Here is a 25,746-nt window from a genome sequence, read left to right as displayed (position 1 = left end):
GTTAACATGTGAGCGGTTTAGGTATCCGGATCTGAAGGGACTATTTTACTAACCTACATCAGATTAAGCCATCAAAAGAGGGAAATCTGTTTCTCTGTTAAGGCTTAGAATAGCTCTCACGAGGGGAGATTACTTTTCTGAGTCTCAAACAGGATTTCAGTTACTTTTTAAAATGAAATGAAATGAAAATGAAAATCACTTATTGTCACGAGTAGGCTTCAATGAAGTTACTGTGAAAAGCCCCTAGTCGCCACATTCCAGCGCCTGTTCGGGGAGGCTGGTCTGGGAATTGAACTGTGCTGCTGGCTTGGTCTGCTTTAAAAGCCAGTGATTTAGCTCAAATACATCACCCATGACTAAAACTCCTACCTGTCAGGCGTGGATCCTTGTCATTTAAGACTTCCTAAATGAGTGTCTAAGATCTAAAACTTATTGAGTGTAAGACTGCATGATTAATTTCTAATAGTATTTTTATTATAAGATACTCTCAATTGATACATACAGAATTGCAGAGCTAAAAATATGAATTGTTTAAGTCCTTTGATAGCCAAATGGCCAGGTTTGTGGTTTATCAACAATAATGTGATTTAATGATCTTAGTGTCTGCTTGAATGTCAGATGTTTAAGATATATGGTCGGACAGGGAGTTGTTTGAGTCACATTTCTACTTCTGTCCATTTTCAATGTGTCAAGATTCTTAAATATATAGATGTCCAGGTAGCCACTATTCAAAATGGCGTTATCTTAAGTGACAAAGTTTATATGTCTAAGAAAGAAATTTGTTTAATTTATTCTAGTTGCTATCTTCTAATATATCTTCCCGCACTCTATCTTATGATTATAATTGCAGGAAGGTAATTTGAAGAATTTATGGGCTGTCAATTCAAGGATCTTCCTTATCCTGCATTTGTCTGGCATGGCTTAATGATCCTAGGGGTCAGCTAAAGTGTTTGCAGCTGGTGGTGACTTTTGAAAAACCTTTCTGCTGAAGTGGATTTATTCTACTTTGAAAACACTTGAGGTATTAATTTCTGCTGCGTATTCATGTTCTTATTCTAAACCGAATTCTGCGGACAGTGTGATCTCCATCACAAACGTCATCTCTCTCTTCCCAGTTAACCTGCTGAGTATTTTTTAAATACTGAAATGGCAAGTTTAGTTAGTCTTGGATGGGTGAACCGAATTACAAATATAATATATTAAGGAGGCACAAATTGATGTGAGGCAAACTAAACAGCAAAAGGCCAAAAAAAATAGATGTGGTTTACCTCTTCAGTTGTAGATGATCGGAGAATACTACCTTCAAAAGCCAATCCTTGACACTGCAAAGGATAGACCAGATTCTTTAAAACAGATTTCCTCATTTCAAAAATTAGTTTTAAAAACAATTATCGAAAAGAAAACGGGTTCCACTGAAGCACTGCTTAGCACACTGACCTTTTGTAAAATGTTCCAGACTCGTCGATAAAAACCAATAGGGACTCTGTTGAGTGCCCCATCAATGCGCCTGCGCCGCAACCATTGCCCATGCCGTGCATCCACAAAATCACTACCTTCCAATGGAACATGGATCAAAGTCTCAGCCACATGCGGCATTTGGTGACTTGCTTGCTGTAATATAGAAGTGCATTTATTAATGAGCTTACAGAGAATATTCCAGTGTACCTTAAGGCACAGCAAAGCATAATAACTTAATTAAATTTCTTGGTTTCGGTTTCAATCATCGCAGATAAACTCGACTCCACTCAAGTGACCTCAAGCAGAAGACAAATGTAACTAAATCATTGGGGGGGGGGGGGGGGGGGGGGGCTGATTCTCCGCCTGCATTTGGCCTGGTGCACATCCTGCTATTCCAGAATAGTGGGATAGCACCTACATAGGGTTTGCGCTGGGGGCACCAAACGGAGCACAATGATCCTGGCTCGTGAATCCTGACGCAATGTGCTTCACGCCCTCACTGGACGTGAACCAGATGAGCCTATTTAAATTAGCATTCAAATATGCTCAGACCGTTCAAAGCTGGATGCTCTGGTTCCCAGGGTCCCTCCCCCTCCCCGCCACACGGTGACACAGGCGAGGTCAGCGGGAATCACTACTGATCTCCATCACCGAAGACCAGATGCGGCGACGATGGCACTCAGACTACTGGAGCTCCCAGATGGTCGGGGACATGGCAGGACACTTTCTCCTGACACCCTGTTGTCACTGCTGGGATTCCAAGGGGCAGAGCCTGAAAGGGGCCATGTCCATGAAGGAGGTGGTCATTTTGTGACCCCATAGTGGAGTGGGGGAGGAGGTGGTAGTGGGTTTCATGGTACCAATGACTGGGGGAGGGGGGGCTGATGCTGGCTAAAAGGGGGTGGGCCTGAAGGTAGACCCTTTGGGGGGTCTCTGATTCCCCGATGCAAGCAATTCTTTGGGGAAGGGCCTGCATTCTCATGTTGAAATTGGGACACCCTTTAAAAATGGTGCCCGATCTCTGTGAGGCTGGGCTTGCTGGCAAAGTTGGTTCCAACACATCACTGTTCCGGTGCGTTTCACCCCTGGCTGCAAAAGAATGACTAAGTGTGAGAGAATTGGGATGGGAATTCGCACCTGTATTCCCACCCAAAATGATATTTAGTCATTTTTTGGGAGAGTTTCACTCATGATGTCACTAACCACCTGTGGCAATTAAGTTTATTGATGGGAATGGCAGGTTTTATAATACATTGCAAACCCTGTACTTAAACCATTAATAAGTCATATTAATATTTTATGCCCTTATAAAAATGAAACAGTTGCCAAAATGCTTCCCATCTATTCCATGAGAAAATGCTTGGTCTTGTGTTGCCAAACCTCCAAGTTTGGCAACATGCTAAAACTGTCCATGGAACACAACGCATCGGTTAGATTGTAGCTCAAAAGCAAGTCTTATTTATAATAATACTCATTGTGCACTTTAGCTACTTATGCTGCAATATTCAATTTTCCAGAATCAGTCTGTTTTTTCTGTCCTCTCCTTACTCCTTCTACCCTGTAAAAAGGGCTACATCCCGCATAACAGCCAGTGTAGATAAAAATGAACCATCATAAAAAGAACTTATTTCAAAACTCCTTACCGTACAACATTCCTGCAAGGCTCAATGAGTGGTTAAACGGAAATGAGGTTGTAAAAAATCTTGTTATATGTAGAGTGACGAAGACTCAAAAATTTACATAATTACATCTTTGTCATTTGACAAACCACATGACAGGGCCATATCAAACTGCTACCAATTTTAAAGTAGGATTTTAATAGCAATGTGCATTCTTAATGATTCTCAATAGCACCATGCCACAGGATAAATAATGAAGTTGGTTCTTCCAAAGACTAAGCAATAAGGAATTTGCTTGCTTGGATGGTGGAAATTCCTTCTTCTCAGTCAATCTGTGAGAAGAGGATTAGAATGAGAACATGCATTTTGATATGCAGTTAGCCTGTTAAAAAAAACGACAGACACAAAAAAGGGAGACAATGAACTGCAAGAAGCTCAAAAAAGCAGAGGGAGCTGCAGTAAAGTCCTGCTGTTGGACAGATTGCAGGGTAGTTAATCAAGCAAAGCAAACCACTGAAATGGCTGGCATAATCTATTTATTTTTCATCTGAAGTTAAATTGTACTATTTGAACCAAGTGGTTCTGACCATGACCATTGCGCTGTGCATTCATCACACAGTGGAAATCAGGTACTGTGTCTAGATCTAGAGAATATAAAATGGCCTATTATTTCTCATAATAATGGTGATAAAACAGAAAACCAATAGTCAGTGCAGAAATAAGTATTCACGAGGTCCAGGATACAGATAGCTTGGGCCTCAAATAGATCAGTTTTTACAATGGTTGAGGGCAAACAAGCCTAATTGGAAAAAGATGAGGTCTAACTCTGGTACCTACGAAAGGCATATGTTGTGTTGGCACAATTGGAATCTCCCCCAGTATATCATGAAGGCCACTTATTCCAATAGAATTAAAGCCGACTGATTCATACAAACTGAAGAGAAACCAGAGTGTACTCATTCCAGTAGAATTAAGATCTACAGTATAGAAACCATATAATTCACTTTGCATAGGAACTCTTACAGGCAGCAGTCCATGTTTGTTTAATTGGCTGAGTGGATTTCAATCCCAGATCCTACTGTGGCATCTAGTTCATTCCTTTTCTTTGGACGGAGGAAAATCATGGACACATCGAAGGCTACACTTGTTTAGTTAATACACAATGATTCTGACATAAATTAGGAAGATGCAATTGAATATCAAATCAATTACCGAAAATATGAATAAATTTATGCAATTGTGCTAACATTATAGTCATCACCTTGTGTGTTTCATCCATCTCATGCTGTGCTGTGATGGATCCCGTCTACAAGGATGGAAAATAATATACATTAGACAAAAGAACATACTATTGCACATAACATAATTTTGTTGTTATCTGGCCTGTTAAAACAAGTTGAACGTTAGTGATTTCAAATATTGATGATATGAAGCTTAAGTGAAGAAAGTGGTCAGTTCATTTTTGAGATATCATGCAAAAAGCAATATTAATAAATCATGGTTAAAAGTGCCATTAGAACAGAAATCCCTACAAATCTGCTACTCAGTTTTGCTACTAGGATTCTTACTTAAGGCTCTATTTGAAACATTGACCGTTTTCCCTATTTTAAATGTTGAACAATCTTTTCTGCATATTTAGTATGTTCTATTTTATTTCATATTTTCAACACCTTTTATTTCTAGATGCAAACAGTTTAACTCGACGATCAAGTTGTGAAAAGAAGCTTTGATGGATTAATTTACTGGGCTTACAAAAAAAAAGGAAAATAAATAATTTACATTCATAAAGCACCTTTTGCATTATTGAGGTGTTCCAAAACACTTTACAGCCAATGAAGTAATTTTGAAATGTAGTCACCATTGTAACATAGGTAGCCACAGCAAGTAATTTACACACACCAATAATGAATGGTTCCACAAATAGCAATAATTAAAAGACTGGGGCTGTATCTTTAGAGTATGATGGGGGAAAGCACCAAAGGCAAGGAAATTTGTGTCGTTGGTCAGTGTGCTGATTTGCCAGCACCATCTTGCCTCCAGGAGATTTTCCCATGGTAGGATAGGAAATCCGGTCCAGCTACCTGACCACAAGTGGTGAGTAGCCAATTGAGGCAATTGAATGGCCTAGTAAGACTTGTTGTCAGAGGCTGACTGGGTTGGGGCAGCACTGCAGGCAAGCTATGAGGTCCTCCTCACCTGTCTGCCTTCAACTGGAGTTGCAAGCCACCCTGTGGAGCAATGCCCCTTTCCACAATGGCGGCCCAGCTGCTAACGACTCTTTCACTTCCCTAACAAAGTAGTTTGATGCTTCTTCTGTGCTGCAGGGCCTCCTGTTGACCCTCTAACTCCATGACCACTCCATCTAGCCACACTTGGCCATTTAGGCGATAAACACCACATGGTGTCAGTTTCTAATCTCTGTCTGGATCCTGGGATTGGCGTCCTGAAACTGCCTGGAGAAATCCTGTCCAAGTAAATGTGTTTTGCATTGCTGGTTGAGGGATAAATGTTAGCCAGGAGATCAGGAAACTCCCCAGCTCTTCTTCAAATGGTGCTATGGATCGTGTACATTCACCTAAACAAGAAGACTGGGTCTCAGATTAATATTAGTTCCAAAAGACAGCATTTCTAACATTGTGCCAGTTGCTCAATATTGCACTGTCGATCTAGATTATATGTGCTCAAACCTTTAGAGTTAGGTTCAAATCCACAATTTTCTGCTGCATCAGAGAAGAGAATGTTACTATCAAGCCAATATTGGCAAAGATAAACTTCATAATCAAAAGCTCACAACTGTGCATTGATTCAAAGTAGTTTAGTCAATGTTTTTAAACATCTCTAGAAGCATACTGATTAAAACAATACACAGTTTAAGGAACTGTCGTAAGGCAGTTCAAGGCTCAAAAAATAGTGCCACGTTTTAAAAAATAATTTTAATTCCAGGAAAGGAAAATATGAGGCTAGGATTATTACTTTGCTTAAATGTGCATCTGTGAGCAAAAGACCAGTTATCTTCTCACAGGGAAACAGTTTAACAATGGATGGAGAAGTTTGGGAAACATGAAAGTAAATTATTTGCTTGCTTTTTTGTCAAACAAATTAGTAATATTGAAGGAGAAGGGAGAAAAATGAAGTTAAAAAGGTGGGAGAAAGATTAAATATATTTTTTCGGCATACGTGCAATTATCAGATAAAACTGCAAATCAATCATTGCATGCAACAATAATTAGACATCTTAAGAGTACACTGTACTTGTGATGCAGTGTTGTTTTAATTGAAAACTTTAAACTAATGGTTAAGTTGCATCTTCAAAGCAATGTTCTGTGAGGAAGTAATTAGGTATTTGGGAAATGAAGAATTGATGAAAATTTTTGAAAGCTGCTAGTTCCAGCTACAAATATTTCACCTCCTTTTTGGTTACACCAGCTGAAAATCTACGTGAATCCATCTACAAACAGCAAAACAAATACCAAATATATTAGTGACATAAAATTTAAACATTTTCCGAGTGAGACACTTCAAATGCCCAAACCTCTCAAGTTGCATTTATAAAATGGCAGAATCATTGGTATCACAATTCGACTGCAATCAAACTGCTAAACCATGTATGTAGTATATGCTCCCCTGTTGCAACCTACTCTAAAGTATAATACAGCCTTGTGTGGTACACTTACTCGCTCTCCCTCCATGTAATTAAAGATAAAGTACCCAGTTTTTGTTTTCCCTTGGATAAATCACTCTCTTCCTGTATATTATTTTAATTCTTTCTCTGTATGAAATGACATGTGGAAAATTGCATGCAATCTCCTCCCTATTTTTAAATTTATTTTGTGGTAGGTTTATTAAAGTATAAAAAAATATACTCCGCCCTGAAAAGCAGCGTGGCACAATGCAATCGGCGGATGCCGGGAGATCCCACTTCCAGGATCTACCCGGTTTGCCTCGTCACGCGAGATTAACGCGATCTTGTGAGATGTCACGATGTGAATCCCGTGCACTGTGGGCAGGATCATTTTCTGGCAAATCTGCATATTAGAGTGAGACTAGTCTCATTCTAACATGTGTTCCCGAAATCTAATCAAGGCCTGGGATCAACTTCCCTCAACTTGGAGACCTCGGGCAAGCAGCGTTCAGTGCTGGTCTCCACAAACTGGGACCAGACGGAACGTTATCCCAAGGGATTGGAGGCCCCAGGTGCATGCTCTCCGGGCAGGGTGGTACCCTGACACAGATGCCACCTGGGCACTACCAGCCTGGAACACTGGCACCACCAAGGTGCCAAGCTGGCATTTATTTGCGCAGTGTTTAGGCCAGCGTGTGCCCTACACAGGTGTGGGAGGGTGCAGGGAGGGGGGCCTTATAGTGAGTTGGGGCTTGGGGGTGGCTTTGGGGTTCGTGTTAGCGGCTCGAGAGATTGGGACACCATTTAAAAATGGTGTCCAGATCTCTTGCTGCACTGAAGAGTTCGAACGTACAGAGCTCCTCAGTGCAGAAAAAGGGGCGAAGTGCGGCCTCGTCGGGGACTTCCCAGCTGAGGCCTCCGATCTACCTGTATGGGTGATAGTTGGCGGGGTGTCTCAACACTCCAGTGCTGGTTGACACTTGGCTGATATCGCATTACAGGACGCAGTCCGCATTCGGGTAGATCACGCCCATGGGCTATCTACTTGAAACATGGCTGATGATATCTTTGAGGACTCAAATTAATGAGGCCCTAGAGTGCTATAATCAAAGCCAGATAACAAGAAGTATTATTAAGCAAAGAGCAGACAACTGGGATGCTCAAGATGTGCCTCGTAGATCTGGAGGTGCCCTTCATTATGCACCAACCACGCTCTTGAGAATTTTTATTCGTTCATGGGATGTGGGTGTCGCCGGCTGAGCCAGCATTTATTACCATCCCTGAGCGCATTTAAGAGTCAATTCCATTGAATGATCACTACAGGCTGTGATACACAACGAAGTGCAGGAGTATGGATTAGAGCTGCCAGAGGTTGCTCATTCTGAATGGTCTCATCCATGGCAAAGTGCCTGCTCTGGCAACATGACATTGGTGACCTGGGTGATGCATTTGTGAGCGGAAAAAACCTGCAAATATCCCCTTCACATTGCACAATGCCTCTTCAGAGGAGGAGAATACTATTATATGATCATTGTACCAAAATTTCACAATGCCTCTTCAGAGGAGGGAGAGAAATACTATTATATGACCATTGTACCAACAGCATTACCCCTGGGATGGTCTCGTGATGGCTAGATTTAGTCAGGTTGCATCATTGTGCCCATCTGTCAGCCACATGCTGAATACACCTGTAGTCTCCATTCATTACTCGGCTTTAAGTCCTATCTCACGATTCTTCCCAAATGGGTCGGCCAATTTCCAGGCTATGTAAAAATAGGCTAGATGGGAAAGTGGCGTTAACAAATCACTTTTATATAACTCAGAAATTAAACAGAAAATTACCATTGTTCAACACACCTACTTTGCACATCTTTGCTCTTTCTCCTCTCAATACTTCTATCTGGTGCCACCTCTGTGGCTTCAGCAGAGGTAGACGTCGGCTGCTTGGATTGTTGCCCTGACTGCTGAGATGCTCTTGATCGATCTCCTCTGGGTTTTTGAGCTTGTAAAGGCTATGCTAAAGCTTTTTTCACCTGGACCTCTTTTTTTCCTGGACAAAAACACCATCACAAAGGCCAGTGATGTCGTAGTGCTCCCGTTTGTGGCAGATTAGTCCAATCTCTCTGCAAGCATATATCGTGCGGTGGAAAGTTTACCACTTCTGTTCTTCCAGGATACTGTACATTTTTGTTTGCTACTGCTCCAGAATTATCCTCTGCTTTGATGCTCCCCAAGGTACAAAGTATCTGCCCCACTGAGCAGAGCTTGGATCATCCTGTGGTCCTCCAATATTGACTCCACTTCCATCTCTGACTGCGCCATCTACTCTTGGTCACTAGTAATACGAGGCACCAGGTGAAAACCCAACTATCCATCTTCCCAGTCCCTAAGTGTGCATATACAAACTGGTGCAAAGTCTTCATGGCTCCTGCGATGTGCGGCCTCAGAATGAGTGACCCCCTCTGTGGAGTCTTCATCCTGTTCATGCATCACCTGCTGCAGAATAGTGATGGGCCTGTGGGAGTTGAACTGTCCAGGTGGCTGTCCTGACGTCAAGGTAAACACGAGTGAGTGTTGTATTCCACATGGTTGTGATATTTAATATTGTCACCAGATAGGGAGGCCCTTAGCTCTCCATTTAAAATGGCCTAGTGTACAAACTCAGCCCATCTCCAGCCCTTCTCTCTCATACTCTATTTTCCTTTATTCTGCAAGGAAGGATAGAACAGACATATCATTCAGCAACAAAATGTGTTGAGTAGGTGGAAGAGCAACATTTGTGGAGGGTCACAACAAGGGATAGGTTTATTATGTATTCAGGTGAGGGTGTGTGTTAAGGGTGGATGCAAGGTGGTACCTAAACAAAGAAGGTTGGTGCAGCTGCAATATGTCTAAAAGACTAATGGACTACAAAAGCTAAATAAAAACCTCATCCAGCAAAATATCAGAATATCAGACCAAGCTAGAGTCACAGACTAGTGTTACACACACTCGTCGGTTGTGGCAAGACCTAAACAGCATAACAGGCTACAAAGCGAAGCCGAGCTATGTCTCTAGCAGGAGTGCACCCCTCCCCGATAAACTCAATGCGTTCTAAGCTTGGTTCGAGCAGGAAACAAATCGATCCGCTGTCGAGTGCCCGAGCAGCCCAAAACATGTCCAAGCCCACCTTCACAGCTTCCAAAGTCAGATCGGCCTTCCTGAAAGTGAACCCTTGGAAGGAGACGGGTCTGGACGGGATCCCTGGTCGTGCAGTCAGAGCCTGCGCAGACCAGCTGGCAGGTGTGTTCGCGGACATTTTCAACCTGTCCCTACTCCGCACCGAGGTCCCCACATGCTTCAAGAAGACCACCATCATACCAGTGCCAAAGAATAACCAGGCAATGTGCCTCAATGACAACCGTCCGGTGGCCCTGACATCATTCGTAATTAAGTGCTTTGAGAGGTTGGTCATGAAGCACCATTCTCCCAGAATACCTAGATCCACTGCAATTTGCATACCGCCGCAACTGGTCCACAGCAGACGCCATCTCCCTGACCCTACACTCATCCCCAGAACATCTCGACAATAAGGACCTACATCAGACTCCTAATTATTCACTACACCATAATCCCAGCCAAGCTCATATTAAAGCTCCAAAGCCTCAGACTTGGCTCCTCACTCTGCAACTGGATCTTCGACTTTCTGAACCACCGGCCACAATCAGTAAGAATAAATAACACCTCCTCCACGATGGTCCTCAATACCAGGCCCGCAAAGGCTGCGTACTTAGCCCCCTATTATACTCCCTAGACACACACACGACTGCACGGCATAATTTGCTGACGACCATAGTAGGTCGGATCTTGAACAACGACGAGTCAGAATACATGGGGGAGATAGAGAACCTTGTGGAGGGGTGCAATGACAACAATCTATCCCTCAATACCAGCAAAATTAAAGAATGGTCATTGACTTCAGGAAGCAAAGTACTGTACACACCCCTGTCTGCATCAACGCGGCAGAGGTGGAGATGGTCAACAGCTTCAAATTCCTAGGGGTGCATATCACCAAAAATCTGTCCTGGTTGTAGCCATCTGGGATGGCCACTTACAACCAGGAACAGAGAAACTCGCAAAACCTAGCGGGTAAAATGGACAAAGCAAGATTCAGGCAGGTTCAGAGCCTGAAATGTATATTTGCAAGCAAGGAGTCCAGACGGTATCAAAACTCCGACCAATTAGCATTTTGATGGGCCGAGTAGCATTTGATGGCCCATCTTCACTAAGATAAAGGACTGGTACTCGAGCGACCAGTACAGTCACAGACATTTCGGCACCCTGTTCCAGGGAAGCGTAAACAACGGGGTCAGTGACTGCTTGGGATACACCCAGCCATCCAGACCCCCGCCCATTTATTGTTTAGGAATCAAACAGAGTGATCAGGGATCACCCAATTAGTGAGGCCCAAACTGAAGGACCACCCAAAAGAGCGAGAAAACCCTCAAGTATAAGAGAGTCCGCCATATGTTCGTCCTCTCTTAGACCTGACGCCCCAGCCACGACCATTTCCAAGTGCAGCAACACCAGAAGCAAGTCCAAGTTCAACGCTCGCTACCAGATGGATGAGCCTAGCTGAGCAGCAGTTACCTCTCCAGACTCGACAGATCCAGAATCACACAGCGGCCATTGTTTCTCTGACCTAAGCCGGGTGCCTGAAGTTAAGTACAGGTTGTCTTAGTTGATAGGTGTAGTTAACTAGTAGTGTTTATGTTACATGTCTAATTGTGTGTAAATAAAGTACCCTTGACCTTGAACTAACTAACTGGTGTTTGGCTCTTTGATCGATAGCCGGTTGAACCTTGTGGTGGTATCATCTGATACCTGGCAACTCTGAGCATTAGAATATAGATACCAAAGAAAGGGCAAACCCACTGATTGCCATAGTTAGAGCAGAGCCACACAGGAAAAGGAAGGCAACATGGTCCACCCACATTGACGCTACCACCAAGAAGGCACAACAGCACCTATACTTCCTCAGGAAACTAAGGAAATTCAGCATGTCCACACTGACTCTTACCAACTTTTACAGATGCACCATAGAAAGCATCCTGTCTGGCTGCATCACAGCCTGGTATGGCAACTGCTCGGCCCAAGACCACAAGGAACTTCAGAGAGTTGTGAACACAGTCCAGTCCATCACACAAACCTGCCTCCCATCCATCTATCTACATCTCCCGCTGCCTGGGGAAAGCGGGGAGCATAATCAAAGACCCCTCCCACCCGGCTTACTCGCTCTTCCAACCTCTTCCATCGGGCAGGGTATACAAAAGTCTGAGAACATTCACAAACAGATTCAAAAATAGCTTCTTCCCCGCTGTTACCAGACTCCTAAACGCCCCTCTTATGGATTGATCTGATTAATACTACACTCCTGTATGCTTCACCCGATGCCAGTGCTTATGTAATTACATTGTATACCTTGTGTTGCCCAATTATGTATTTTTCTTCCCTTTTCTTCCCATGTACTTAATGATCTGTTGAGCTGCTCGCAGAAAAATACTTTCCACTGTACCTCAGTACACGTGACAGTAAACAAATCCAATCCAATCCAATCAAGAATTTACAACAGCTACGAATGCTGTATCCGCTTTCAATAAAATATGAAATCAAAGAAATACCCGGGCAGAAATTCAAAACCGTATCATTTAATTTTTTTCCAGAGGGTTTGAGCTGCTGCCGGCCACCACCGTTTTCTCCCGCTCAGATTTCCAACATGCACAGGGGCCAATTGGCCTGGCGGGGCTACATGAGAAGTTTCAGGCGTGAGATGGCAGCCTCAGTCTGTTCTGCTTCGTTCGTGTCAGCTTCATGAACCAACATCCATATGTCGCCAACATTTCCGAGTGAGTACGGTGGCAACAATGTGATAACTGCCAGATAAAATTGATTTCTTTAGTGATGTTGATTGAGGGATAACTATTGGACAGGGGGACTCCAGGGAGATCTTGCCTGCTCTTCTTCAAAATGGTGCCAAGGGGTCTTTGACACCCACCCGAACAGGTTTATGGGACCTCAGCTCGATGTCTCATCTGAGAGATGGCACCTCTAATTGCGCATTGCTCCTTCACTCCTGCACTCGAGGGTCAACCCAGCTTTTTATTCGCTTGAGCCCTTGGAGACTTAAAACATGTAATTTCTTAACTTTAACACACAAACTCCCATTAAACAGTACTTCATAGGAATATACAACTCTCATTTCACTTACACAGGCAGGCAAAGGTGATACTTGCATTTACAATGCAAGATTCTTTCTCTCTCTCTGAGTCCCGTCCAGCCCCTCAAAAGAAACTCCTGGGGTGTTCAGACTTCAACTCATTATCGTTATCTTGGCTGTTTGATTTCCCACTCTCGTTCACATAAAGGAACAGAACTATGCTATTTTAATAAAAATAAATTTAGAGTACCCAATTCATTTTCTCCAATTAAGGGGCCATTCAGCATGGTCAATCCACCTACCCTGTACATTTTTGGGTTGATGGGGTGAAATCCACGCAATCACGGGGTTGAATGTGCAAACTCGACATGGACAGTGACCCAGGGCTAGGATCGAACTTGGGACCTCGGCGCCTTGAGGCAGCAATGCTAACCACTGCACCACCGTGCTGTCCAGAACTATGCTATTGATATGCAACAAACCTCCCAATTACGGACAAACTAGGCCATCAGACTCTGTAATGGACTAATGGCTGGTCAAACAAGAGTGTCCCAGAGAACAATGGATCTCGAGTGAATCACCCTGGCTGAACAGAGGCATCCTATGTACTCCCACCAACAAGTTTAAGTCTGAATGCGACAATATAACTCAGGCCAGGTGTGGGTACAGTGGGTATATCCGATAGACTCCATGTTAGCAGTTTTTCCCCTCAGTCTATTAACGCCTAAATTGCCCACTACATCTTCCATCCCATGTTAGGACCCAATTTCCTAATATCGTCCTCTTGTAAAAGTGTTAAAAATTAATTTACACTTGAATGAATAAGTGCTAACATTTTACTGGGAAATGTTATGGAAGACTAGTGAGTAAGCAGCACAATGCAATGTATTTTAATGCTGAGTCTCTCTGCAAAGTACTGTAAAGTGAAACTTGTGACAGACATTGGAAGGGAGTCAGGGACGTCCACGATTCTAGCTCGAAATTTTTGTAACTCCTGTGTGATCTGCATCATGAATATAAATATGTTTCCCTACAGAATACTTTCCATTTTTAACTCCACATGTTGCTGTGCACCTTCGTTCAAATTAACGGAGTGCTGATGGCTGTGCTATTATTCCTGCCACAAAATTTGGGTCATTATAATAACCCATGCTGAGTAGGGCTCCACAAGTTCTGCCTAGCCTCAGTGATTACCAGCAAGAAATTGGATTATTTCCTTGCTTGGTTTGTACAAATGCATTTTCCGACAGGACATTTGGGCAGGAGCTGCATCTGGCAAATTTGAACATTCAGCCCAGGGGGTGCCAATGCAGTGCACTACGATTGCAATTGGCTAATTGAACACATACCAGGGCTGAACCGGATCTACTTAACACTGCATAACGTATCATTTTTATTCTTCAACAGCGATTAGAAATATTTCTACAAATATACAGGTTATATATCAGATAAGTGTGCTGTTCACCTGCTTCATCTGAATCTTCAATTTTCTAATTCCAGCTCTGTCACTTTTTGTTGCTCCAGTGTGATCCAAATCATGAATAGAAATATGTTTCCTAGTAGAATGACGAACTATGGAAAGACAAGCAGGATGATTACAGCTAGAACAGTTACATGAATGGCACGAATTGGATAACAGTTGCACTTCGAAATAGGTTACGATCTAATTTCAAACAAAATGGTAGAGAAAAGTATAGGGCCGAAAAAATCTGCACGAGTCTCATTGAGGCACATTTAAGGTGAAACACAAACAACGAAAAAAAATCACAAACATAAGTTTCATTTTGCTACATTTCCAATGTAAAGTAAAATTGACTGCTGAAAAGTAGATGATTGATTCAAATCAAATTGCTCCTTGAAACAAAATGAATGAGGGGCGGCATGGTGGTGCAGTAGTTAGCACTGTTACCTCATGCCGCTGAGGACCGGGTTCAATCCCGGCCCCGGGTCACTGTCCCTGTGGAGTTTACACATTCTCTCCGTGTTTGCGTGGGTCTCACCCCCACAAACCAATGCCAGTGTTTATGTAGTTACATTGTGTACCTTGTGTTGCCCTCTTCTGTATTTCTTTTATTTTAATTTCTTTTCATGTCCTTAATGATCTGTTGAGCTGCTTGCAGAAAAAGACTTTTCACTGTACCTCGGTACAGATGACACTAAACAAAGTCCAAAAAAAAATAGCTGTGCAGGATAGGTGAATTGGCCACGCTAAATTGCCCCTTAATTGGGGAAAAAAGAACTGGGTACACTCAATTTATTTAAAAAAGAGAAACAAAATAATTGATTGACATTGTTTCAATTGCCCTAAAATTCTCAATGGATTGACACAGACACTAATTCCTTTAATTTAAATGGGTTAACACTGTGAATTAGGCCAAAGTAATCTAAATACATTAGACAGGATCCTACCACTGGAAATTAGACACCCAAATGGTGGCACTGCAGTATTTAATTCTATATGGTAAGATAGGAACAAGAGCACTTAGTTTAACTCATGCAGCTCACCATCATGCACAACCTAGTTATACCAGCTACCTGATACTTCTACCTTCCAATAATTGTTTTCATTTTGCTGGACATTTTCTTATGCTCATAATTTTATACAAGAAGAAAGCAGTTGCATGCCCTTAATGGATCCTACTGGTTTATAAACACAGACAACCTTTTACCTTCACACAATAAAAAAAGTCACTGCAGAAGATAATGTAAACTTGGAAATGCAGGCTAAATACAGCTCATTCTATTGTCTACCAAAGTGTAATCAACTACCCCAACTTGGGGATTTCTGTTCCAACTAGAATTGAATTTTTAGCTTGGGCTGATAACTGGTAAGTAACATTTGTGTCAGACAATGGCCACCTCTAACAAGAGAAATCTAACCATCTTCCCTGGACATTCAATGGCATTACCATTGCTGAATTATCCCACTATCAATATCCTGGAGGTTACCACTGACTAAAAACTGAACTGGACTAGCCATATAAATGCTGTGGCTGTAGAGCAGGTCAGAGGCCGGGAATTCTGCAAAGAGTAACTCATCTCCTGACTCCCCAAAGCATAAGTCAGGGGTGTGATGAAATACTCTGCACTTGCCTGGATGAATGCAGCTCCCATAACACTCGAGAAGCTCGAAACCACCAGGATAAAAACAGTCTGTTGATTGGCATCCCGACCTTCAACATCTGCTACCTCCAACACTAACACACAGTGGCAGCAGTGTACCATCTACAAGATGCACTGCAGGAATTCACAAAGTCTCCTTTGACACCATTTCCAAACCCACGACCATTGTCACCCAGAAAGTCAAGGGCAGCAGATGCATGGTAAGACCACTACATACAAGTTTCCTCCAAGCCACACACCAATCCGACTAGGAACTATATGACCATTTCTTCACGGTCACTGGGTCAAAGTCTTGGGACACCCTTCCAAACAGCACTCTGGGTGTATCTACACATAAACCACTGCAGTTCAAGGCAGTTTGTCACCACTCTCAAAGGCAATTAGGGATGGGCAATAAAAATGCTGGCCTAGCCAGCAATGCACATATCCCTTTAAGAGCAAAAATAACACATACATATGTGTGCACATTAAATGTTTTTCATTTATCAATGCATTCTTGAAACAATCGCACCTACTTCCTGCAATACTATTTTTGTTGCGGGTAAATTTGCATCAATGCATTGCGGTCACTGTATCCAGAAGGTGGTTTGTGGATGAGCTGTTGTCAAGTGACAGTTAAACCCCAAACACTTCTTCAGTGTTTCCCTCCCTACCTCCTCCTCTAACGAAAAAAAAATAACTGCAAGAATCCCAGCCGAGTAAAGATCAAGAGGGAGACTCGAGGGCAGGTAGAAGTAGAAAGAAGTTGAATCGTGATGTCGCAGCCAGCAGGTAAGTGATTAGCTGGTGACTGGTAAGTAGTTTTTCTTTTCCCTGAGGTAAGTTGATAAGGCACGGTTTTTCTATTTCCATTTTTTTTTAATCGTATGATTGGTAACAATTTTTTTTTTCCTTTTACATTTATCTATTATTTGATATTATAGTTGGACTAAATTAACCTTAAGATTAAAAATGGCAAGAGATCTCAGACCCATGTTATGCCTCTCTTGCTCAATGTGGGAGCTCAGGGACGTGGCTGATGTCCCTGGCTCCTTCACGTGCGGGAAGTGTGTCCAGCTGCAGCTCTTGTTAAACCGCATGACGGCTCTGGAGCTGCGGATGGACTCACTTTTGACCATCCGCGATGCTGAGGAGGTCGTGGATAGCACGTTTAGCGAATTGGTCACACCACAGATTAGGATTGCTGAGGGAGAAAGTGAATGGTTGACCAAAAGGCAGAGAAAAAGCAGGAAGGCAATGCAGGTGCTGGTTTAGCTCACAAGGCTAAATCGCTGGCTTTTAAAGCAGACCAAGCAGGCCAGCAGCACGGTTCGATTCCCGTACCAGCCTCCCCGGACAGGCGCCGGAATGTGGCGACCAGGGGCTTTTCACAGTAACTTCATTGAAGCCTACTCATGACAATAAGCGATTTTCATTTCATTTTTCATTTCATTTCATTTTCAGGTGTCCCCTGCGGTCACCTCCCTCCAAAACAGGTATACCGTTTTGGATACTGTTAGGGGAGATGGCTCACCAGGGGAAGGCAACAGTAGCCAGGTTCATGGCACCGTGGCTGGCTCTGCTGTACAGAAGGGCAGGAAAAAGAATGGAAGGGCTATAGTCATAGGGGATTCACTTGTAAGGGGAGTAGATAGGGGTTCTGTGGTCGAAAACGAGACTCCCGAATGGTATGTTGCCTCCCAGGTGCACGGGTCAGGGACGTCTCAGAACGGCTGCAGAACATTCTGAAGGGGGAGGGTGAACAGCCAGCTGTCGTGGTGCATATAGGCACCAATGATATAGGTAAAAAACGGGTTGAGGTCCTACAAGCAGAATTTAGGGAGTTGAGAGCCAAGTTAAAAATTCAGACCTCAGAGGTAGTTATCTCAGGATTGCTACCAGTGCCACGGTGAGTAGAAATGAAAGATTAGGCAGGATGAATGCATGGCTTGAGAAATGGTGCAGGGGTTCATATTTTTGGGACATTGGGACCGGTTCTGGGGGAAGTGGGACTACTACAAATTGGACGGTCTACACCTGGGCCGGACTGGACCCAATGTCCTTGGGGTTGCTTTTGCTAACGCTGTTGAGGAGGGTTTAAACTAATGTGGCAGGGGGATAGGAACCAAATGAGGAGGTTAGTGGACAGTAAGGAGGTAGTAACTAAAGCCTGTAAGGAACTAGATCATGAAGCCAGCGTGACTAAGGGGAAGAATAGGCAGGGAGCAGATGATGAACGCAAAGGGACTGGTGGTATGAGGTGCATTTGTTTTAATGCAAGAAATGTAGTAGGTAAAGCAGATTAATTTAGGGCTTGGATTAGTACCTGGGAGTATGATGTTATTGCTATAACTGAGACTTGGTTGAGGAAAGGGCATGATTGGTAACTAAATATCCCAGGATATCAATGCTTCAGGCAGGATAGAGAGGGAGGTAAAAGGGGTGGAGGAGTTGCATGACTGGTCAGAGAGGATATCTCAGCTGTGCTGAAGGAGGGCATTATGGAGGATTCGAGCAGTGAGGCGATATGGGCAGAGCTCAGAAATAGGAACGGTGCAGTAACAATGTTGGGGCTGTAATACAGACCACCCAACAGCGAGCGTGAGATAGAGGTACAAATATGTAAACAGATTATGGAAAGATGTAGGAGCAACAGGGTAGTAGTGATAGGAGATTTTAATTTTCTCAACATTGACTGGGATACACTTAGTGTTAGAGGTCTAGATGGAGCAGAATTTGTAAGGATGGCATTAAGGTGGACAAGTCCCCAGGTCCAGATGGGATCTATCCCAGGTTACTGAGGGAAGTGAGAGAGTAAATAGCTGGGGCCTTAACAGATATCTTTGCAGCATCCTTGAACACAGGTGAGGTATCGGAGGACTGGAGAATTGCTAATGTTGTCCCCTTGTTTAAGAAGGGCAGCAGGGATAATCCAGGTAATTATAGACCAGTGAGCCTGACGTCAGTGGTAGGGAAGCTGCTGGAGAAGATACTGAGGGATAGGATCTATTCCCATTTGGAAGAAAATGGGCTTATCAGTGATAGGCAACATGGTTTTGTGCAGGGAAGGTCATGTCTTACCAACTTAATAGAATTCTCTGAGGAAGTGACAAAGTTGATTGATGAGGGAAGGGCTATAGATGACATATACATGGACTTCAGTAAGACATTTGATAAGGATCCCCATGGTAGGCTGATGGAGAACGTGAACTCTCATGGGGTCCAGGTGTACTGGCTAGATGGATAAAGAACTGGCTGGGCAACAGGAGACAGAGAGTAGTAGCAGAAGGGAGTTTCTCAAAATGGAGAACTGTGACCAGTGGTGTTCCACAGGGATCGGTGCTGGGACCATGTTGTTTGTGATATGCATAAATGATCTAGACGAAAGTATGGGTGGTCTGATTAGCAAGTTTGTAGATGACACTAAGATTGGCAGATAGTGAAGGAGACGGTCAGAGAATACAGCAGAATATAGATAGATTGGAGAGTTGAGCAGAGAAATGGCAGATGGAGTTCAATCCGGGCAAATGCGAGGTGATGCATTTTGGAAGATCCAATTGAAGAGCGAACTATACGGTAAATGAAAAAGCCCTGGGGAAAATTGATGTACAGAGATCTGGGTGTTCAGGTCCATTGTACCCTGAAGGTGGCTGCACAGGTCGATAGAGTGGTCAAGAAGGCATACGGCATGCTTTCCTTCATCGGAAGGGGTATTGAGTACAAGAGTTAGCAGGTCATAATACAGTTGTATAAGATTTTGGTTCGGCCACATTTAGAATACTGCGTACAGTTCTAGTCGCCACATTACCAAAAGGATGTGGATGCTTTGGAGAAGGTGCAGAGGAGGTTCACCAGGATGTTGCCTGGTATGGAGGGCGCTAACTATGAAGAGTGGTTGAGTAGATTAGGATTATTTTCATTAGAAAGACGGAGGTTGAGGGGGTACCTCATTGAGGTCTACAAAATCATGAGAGGTATAGACAGGGTGGATAGCAAGAAGCTTTTTCCCCCAGAGTGGGGGTCTCAATTACTAGGGGTCACAAGTTCAAGGTGAAAAGTTTAAGGGGGATATGCGTGGAAAGTTATTTATGCAGAGGGTGGTGGGTGCCTGGAACGCATTTCCGGTGGAGGTGATGGAGGCGGGCACGATAGCGTCATTCAAGATGTATCTAGACAGATCCATGAATAGATAGGGAGCAGAGGGATACAGATCCTTATAAAATAGGCGACAGTTTTAGATGGAGGATCTGGATCGGTGCAGGCTTGGGGGGCCGAAGGGCCTGTTCCTGTGCTGTAATTTTTCTTTGTTCTTTGTTCTCTAACAATCCTTCTTAAAATTTATTATTTTTGTGCAATTGAGTAGTGTAAAACGGTATTCAATAAAATCATTGAATTCTGTCTTGCGCCATTGCTTCCAGCTTACACAATTGTAAGTGCACTTCATCTACATCTATTGTTACTGTGATCTGTGGATCCTTGCATTTGACCACCAGCATTTTCCCCTGTGGCTTTCATTTCCCCATCTCTTTTTGGATCCTTGTGTGAGCATTCTTAGAATATGATCAATGTAGGTCCATGCTTTCTCACCAATTTAGTCGGTGGTGACACCATTTCTCTTCAATGTACACTTTGATCCAACACTTTGTTAAACCATTTGATATGAAAGAGTTGTCACAAGCATTTGAACTGGAAGCTGCTGAGCTGGTTTTGGATGGCTTTGTTGGACCTCCATGTTTCTGATTCCTGAGGAACACAGCCAGCGCATCTCTTTTTCCAGTCACATGCTGAGATTGAGAGAAAGGTTTTAAAAGCTCTGTGCTGAAACCTGTCTTACGCTTACCAATGTGAGCTTTCCTGTTTACAAGACAGGGAACATTGTAATAATAATAATCTTTATTATTGTCACAAGTAAGCTTACATTAACACTGCAATGAAGTTACTGTGAAAATCCCCTAGTCGCCACATTCCGGCATCTGTTCGGGTACACAGTGGGAGAATTCAGAATGTCCAATTTTGTTAGGACTGTTAGGCTGGGGTTTCCCTTCCATGAGCAGGATAAAAAATTGGAGTACCAGGCGAATGTCCATTGACTTTAGGCAGAGATTTCTGGTCCTGCCCCAGCTTAGTCCCTAAGTCCCATGGAAGTGCTAGAAATGTCAGGTTTTGTAAATGGTTATACTTTAAACTATTTATTTAAATTTGAGACAGAATGGAGTTGGACATCATAACGATGGTGAATTACATTTCCAACTGGTACAAGGCACATATTATTCATATTGTCATGGAGATGGGCTTTGAGCGGGGAAGAGTCCAAAGAAAGCCATTGAAAGAGCAGGGTATAAGGTTTCCCTAAAAATATCACTGAACCTCACAGCCAGGTTCAGTCTGTAAGGATTTGAGAGGTAAAGAGAGAGAGAGAGTAAGCAAGCAGAGATATAAAGGGCGCAAGTCTGTATTGTTCACCATGTAAAATGCAGATGGAAGTTTGTTCTTGGATTGAAGAGACCAAAGTTGTGAGTGAAGATTCACCTAGCTTTGCCAGGGTAACCCATATTGTGAATTTGGGACTTGTGGGAGGAAACCGGAGCACTCGGTGGAAACCCACACAGACACGGAGGTAATGTGCAGACTCCGCACAGACAGTGACTCAAGCCGGGAACGAACCTGGGACCCTGACGCTGTGAAGCAACAGTGCTAACCATTGTGCTACCGTGCCGCAAGCCATTGATTAATATACTACTCCTGCCCATGCTTCAGTCTTTCAGTTCACTCCCAAAGGTAGCCTCTCCAACCTTGTCCCCATGACTCCACAATTTCCACCCTGTTGCAACTTTACTGCAGGGTAGGATTCACTGAAGGGCTTCTCCAGCACAGAGCTCAATGTTATTGTCAATTGAACCTATTCAAATGGACAGAAACAAAACCTTTAATAATATTGATTTCTTCAATAGATTCCCTGGAAACCTGTACTTTTCCTTAATAATGCGACCCAGATCTCTATTGGCCTGATAGGCGGCCGGCCCTCTGCTGGGTCTCAATGTTTACGCACTGTGAGGGAATCAAAACCAGATATTAGCCCACACATAACTTCACCAAGGCCTTATAAAGGCAAGGATTGTACTTCTACTTTTATATTTTTTAAATGTCCAAACAATGAAGCCTAGCACATTATTCACTTTTGGTCACAGGTGAATACAGAGGGCTACTGAAACGTTTTGACACTTAACCAAATCAAACTTATGCTTTTCCCTGTTCATAACTCAATCCATTATTATGGGAAAGTCAAATGAGGTCAGAAGCCACTTTACAAGAATCCTACATGGACAGATCATATTGCTGAACATTAAATATTACTTTTGGTAAGTTTACTTCTTTAGCATTATAACCACGCGCATACTTCTTAAAAAAAATGAGATTAAAAAAAACCATTTATCTCTTCAACTGAAAATTCTTTTCCGCTCAGAATATGGTGTAGAAGGGTCTTCAAATCAAAGGGTTTCATAGAAATTAAATGTTCAGTTGCTGCTTCTCCTAAAAAGAAAGTCCAAATTGAAAGGAATGAATATTATTAAGATTATTGCAATTAGAAAAACAAACATAATGCTATGATCATATAACAAACCTATTACAGCAAAGTCTTTGGAGGTGACGGAGAGTCTTTATAATGCACTAGTCCTACTACATTTGGAGATGTAATTCTGGTCACATCACAAAAAACACATGTAGAAAATAGACAGGGCACAGAAAGGCCAAAGATCAATTTTGAATAGAGAAAGACACAAGCTATGAGAAGCTTAAACTCTTAAAACTTTAGAAAGGGGGAGATTACAAATGTAAGACAGCAAAAACTGAAGGCAGGATTTTGCCTTTTAAATCAGGATGCCCTGCTGTTTGGATCAAATAGGGGTCACAACCATGCACTGTGTGGGAAGCAGTTACTTGGCAATTATTTTTTCCAAATTGGCAAATTAGTAGCCAGAGGGTGGGCTTGTTGTCCAGGTTAGGCAACAAGCTGTCTCAAAGCTGAGAGCCAACAGAAGAGGATCCTCTATCACTGAAATAAATGAACTTGCATTTCAGGGAAGGGAGAGAGAAGGCACCTCCATTTTGAAGCATGTATCAACATTTTAAACTTTCAAATTTAAAAGTAGCCTCAGCAACCCGCGCAACATTGTAGCCGGGGAAACATCTCCACACTTATATGGCCGGGGTGATCTGCTGTCAAGAGGCTCTTATCAGGCAGCTGGCATCGCTCCAAAGTCTTCAGAGGCTTGGAGGCGGTTTGGAAAATTCCAGTTGGTCTGTGGCTTTAATAGGCCCCAAATTATTCTCAATTCCCTGTCCAGTGCTTTTGGATGGCTGTCCTTCAACTGCCAATCTCACCCCAATCTCACCTCCAGGTAAAAGGTCTGGGAGGGGTGTATAATAATAATCTTTATTAGTGTCAAAGTAGGCTTACATTAACACTGCAATGAAGTTACTGTGAAAATATGGTGTTGACAAACCAGCATTAATTTCAAGGCTAATCCACAAAAGATTATCAGGTTGGGTAATGGTGGTGGTGGGGGGTGGGGGCGGTAGCAGTTACTTGCACTTTGCTAGTTTGGAAGGTGCCATGCTACTTTATAAGACCTGGGAGAAGCCTCTAAGGAATTTACCCATGTAAATGATTTTAATAATGCCGAGAGATTTACTACTGTGAATAGTGTACTGAGGGATTGATTAGAATGAACTAGCAATCTGTCTGCTGCTGGGGCCTGGTCCTGATGGCGAAATCACGGACCAAGGGAAGTCCAATATCAGTGGAGAGTTTTGTGACCTGCTTCTTGTGAGAGAGTGAGTGGAAAGGAGAAAGTGGGGATTGTGGGAGAGAGCAGGATGGAAGGTTGGAGGGAGAAGGGCTGTAGCCAAAGTTACCTGTTGTTTCAGAAACCTAAGGGTAGTGGAGGTCAGGGCAGGGTGGGGATGAGGCTGAAGTGGGAGGGATCTGTGAGGGGAAGAGTGAATCTGGACGAGGGTGGCATGGTAGCACAGTGCTTCACAGCTCCAGGGTCCCAGGTTGAATTCCGAGCTTGGGTCACTGTCTGTGCGGAATCTGCACGTTCTCCAGTGTCTGCATGGGTTTCCCCGGGTGCTCCGGTTTCCTCCCACAGTCCAAAGATGTGCAGGTTCAGTAGATTGGCCATGATATATTGCCCTTAGTTTCCAAAAAGGTTAGGTGGGGTTACGGGGCTGGGGAGGAGGTGTGGGCTTGGGTGGGATGCTCTTTCCAGTGGCCAGAGCAGACTCGATGGACCAAATGGCCTCCTTCTGCGCTGTAAATTCTATGATTCTATGATAGGCAAACCAGGGTGAGGTAGATTTGAGTGTGGGTGAAGGCAGGAGGAAGAGTTATTGCGTAAGGAATCTGGGAGAGGAAGCGAGGAAGATGTGTTTTAGACAAACGGTGTGTGTATCCAGGAGCCTGTCTATACACCTTGCATATGTCTACTTGTCGTGTTAATGTTATGCAGCAGACCCTAGTCTCCAACTGTCTTGGATTTCCTTGGCAATAGCTCAAACCTCACTATCAAAACTGTGTGTGCAATGATTGTCCCACGACGGCTCACATTAAATGGGTGGCAGAGTGGTTAGCACTGCTGTCTCACAGCACCAGGGACTTGGGTTCAATTCCGGTTGACTGTCTGTGTGAATTTCTCACATTCTCCCCTGTGGTGCCTGTGTGGTTTCCTTGGAGTGTTCCGGTTTCCTCCCATAGTCCAAAGATGTGTAGGTTAGGTGGATTGGCCATGTTAAATTGCCCCTTAGTGTTCAAAGATGTGCAGGTTAGGTGGGGTTACAGGGTTAGAGCAGGGGAGTGGGCCTAGATAGGGTGCTTTTTCAGAGGATCAGTGCAGTCTTGATGGGCCAAATGGCCCTCTTCTGCACTGTAGGGATTCTATGGAAAAGATCTTAAGCACAGACATTTTCCATTCCTAAAATGAAATATGGAACCTTGAATATCGGGGCCCGCATGGACAACCCCAATAACAACAGACCCAAGTGCTGCACCGCTATCAAAGCTCAGGAATTCAGGTGCTACAATATCTAGATAATTGGAGAGTGAGACCACTTAAGAAACAAGGCAGCGAGTACACCTTTTTCAGGAAGGGCAAACTGGCGGGCTTTACTATCAAGAATGAGCTTATCTGGCATCTCAATGACTCCATATGTAGGATAAGCAAGCGTCTCATGACACTTCGACTATTTATATCAGTACGCCATTGTCATGGTACATGTGCCTCAACCCCAGACCCAACAGGCAAGACTAAAGAGGGATTTTACTCTGATCTTGATCAATCCCCAATGAATCCCAGGGTTGGGCAAGCTGATCTCCTTGGTGACTTCAATGTCAGAGCCGTGAAGAACACGAACATCTGAAAACATTCATAGACTGGAAGCATTACCACATGTCAAGAGAAATGTAAACAACCTCTCGGTGTTTGAAGACAGTGACACAATAAAAAAAAACCAAGACAATTGCTCTCATTCACCAGCAAAGTTACATTCAAAAACAAAAATGTGGGTACTGGAAACAACATTTTCTTGTATAGAAACTGATAATATAGGAAGGTGGCCCATGTGTTAATCCAATCTGTTTTTGCAGGAAGGAGGGCAATTGTCATGTTTACTTTTAAAAATGATTTACAACTGTACAACTTCACTATTTGTGAACCAAAGGATATTATGCCATTGTTAGTTTGTGGCCC

General features: G+C 43.3%; 1 protein-coding gene across 5 annotated transcripts in view; it reads right to left on the bottom strand.

Moving 5' to 3' along the window:
* The window catches only part of LOC119951454 (phosphorylase b kinase regulatory subunit alpha, skeletal muscle isoform-like), a 132,597-nt gene that overhangs the window by 12,888 nt on the left and 93,963 nt on the right, over window positions 1-25,746 (bottom strand). For 4 of the 5 annotated variants that reach the window (XM_038774655.1, XM_038774659.1, XM_038774657.1 and 1 more), the window contains 6 exons: window positions 22,424-22,528; window positions 14,361-14,467; window positions 6,484-6,525; window positions 4,339-4,383; window positions 1,438-1,611; window positions 1,269-1,322 (listed from right to left, as the gene is read on the bottom strand). In XM_038774655.1, the coding sequence (XP_038630583.1) occupies window positions 1,269-1,322; window positions 1,438-1,611; window positions 4,339-4,383; window positions 6,484-6,525; window positions 14,361-14,467; window positions 22,424-22,528 (527 nt within the window). The remainder of the gene's footprint in view (window positions 1-1,268; window positions 1,323-1,437; window positions 1,612-4,338; window positions 4,384-6,483; window positions 6,526-14,360; window positions 14,468-22,423; window positions 22,529-25,746) is intronic. The other variant, XM_038774656.1, reaches the window with a different exon arrangement.

The sequence above is a fragment of the Scyliorhinus canicula genome, chromosome 17, assembly GCF_902713615.1.
Source record: "Scyliorhinus canicula chromosome 17, sScyCan1.1, whole genome shotgun sequence".
NCBI lineage: Eukaryota > Metazoa > Chordata > Chondrichthyes > Carcharhiniformes > Scyliorhinidae > Scyliorhinus > Scyliorhinus canicula.
This window is presented reverse-complemented; position numbering and strand designations above follow the sequence as displayed.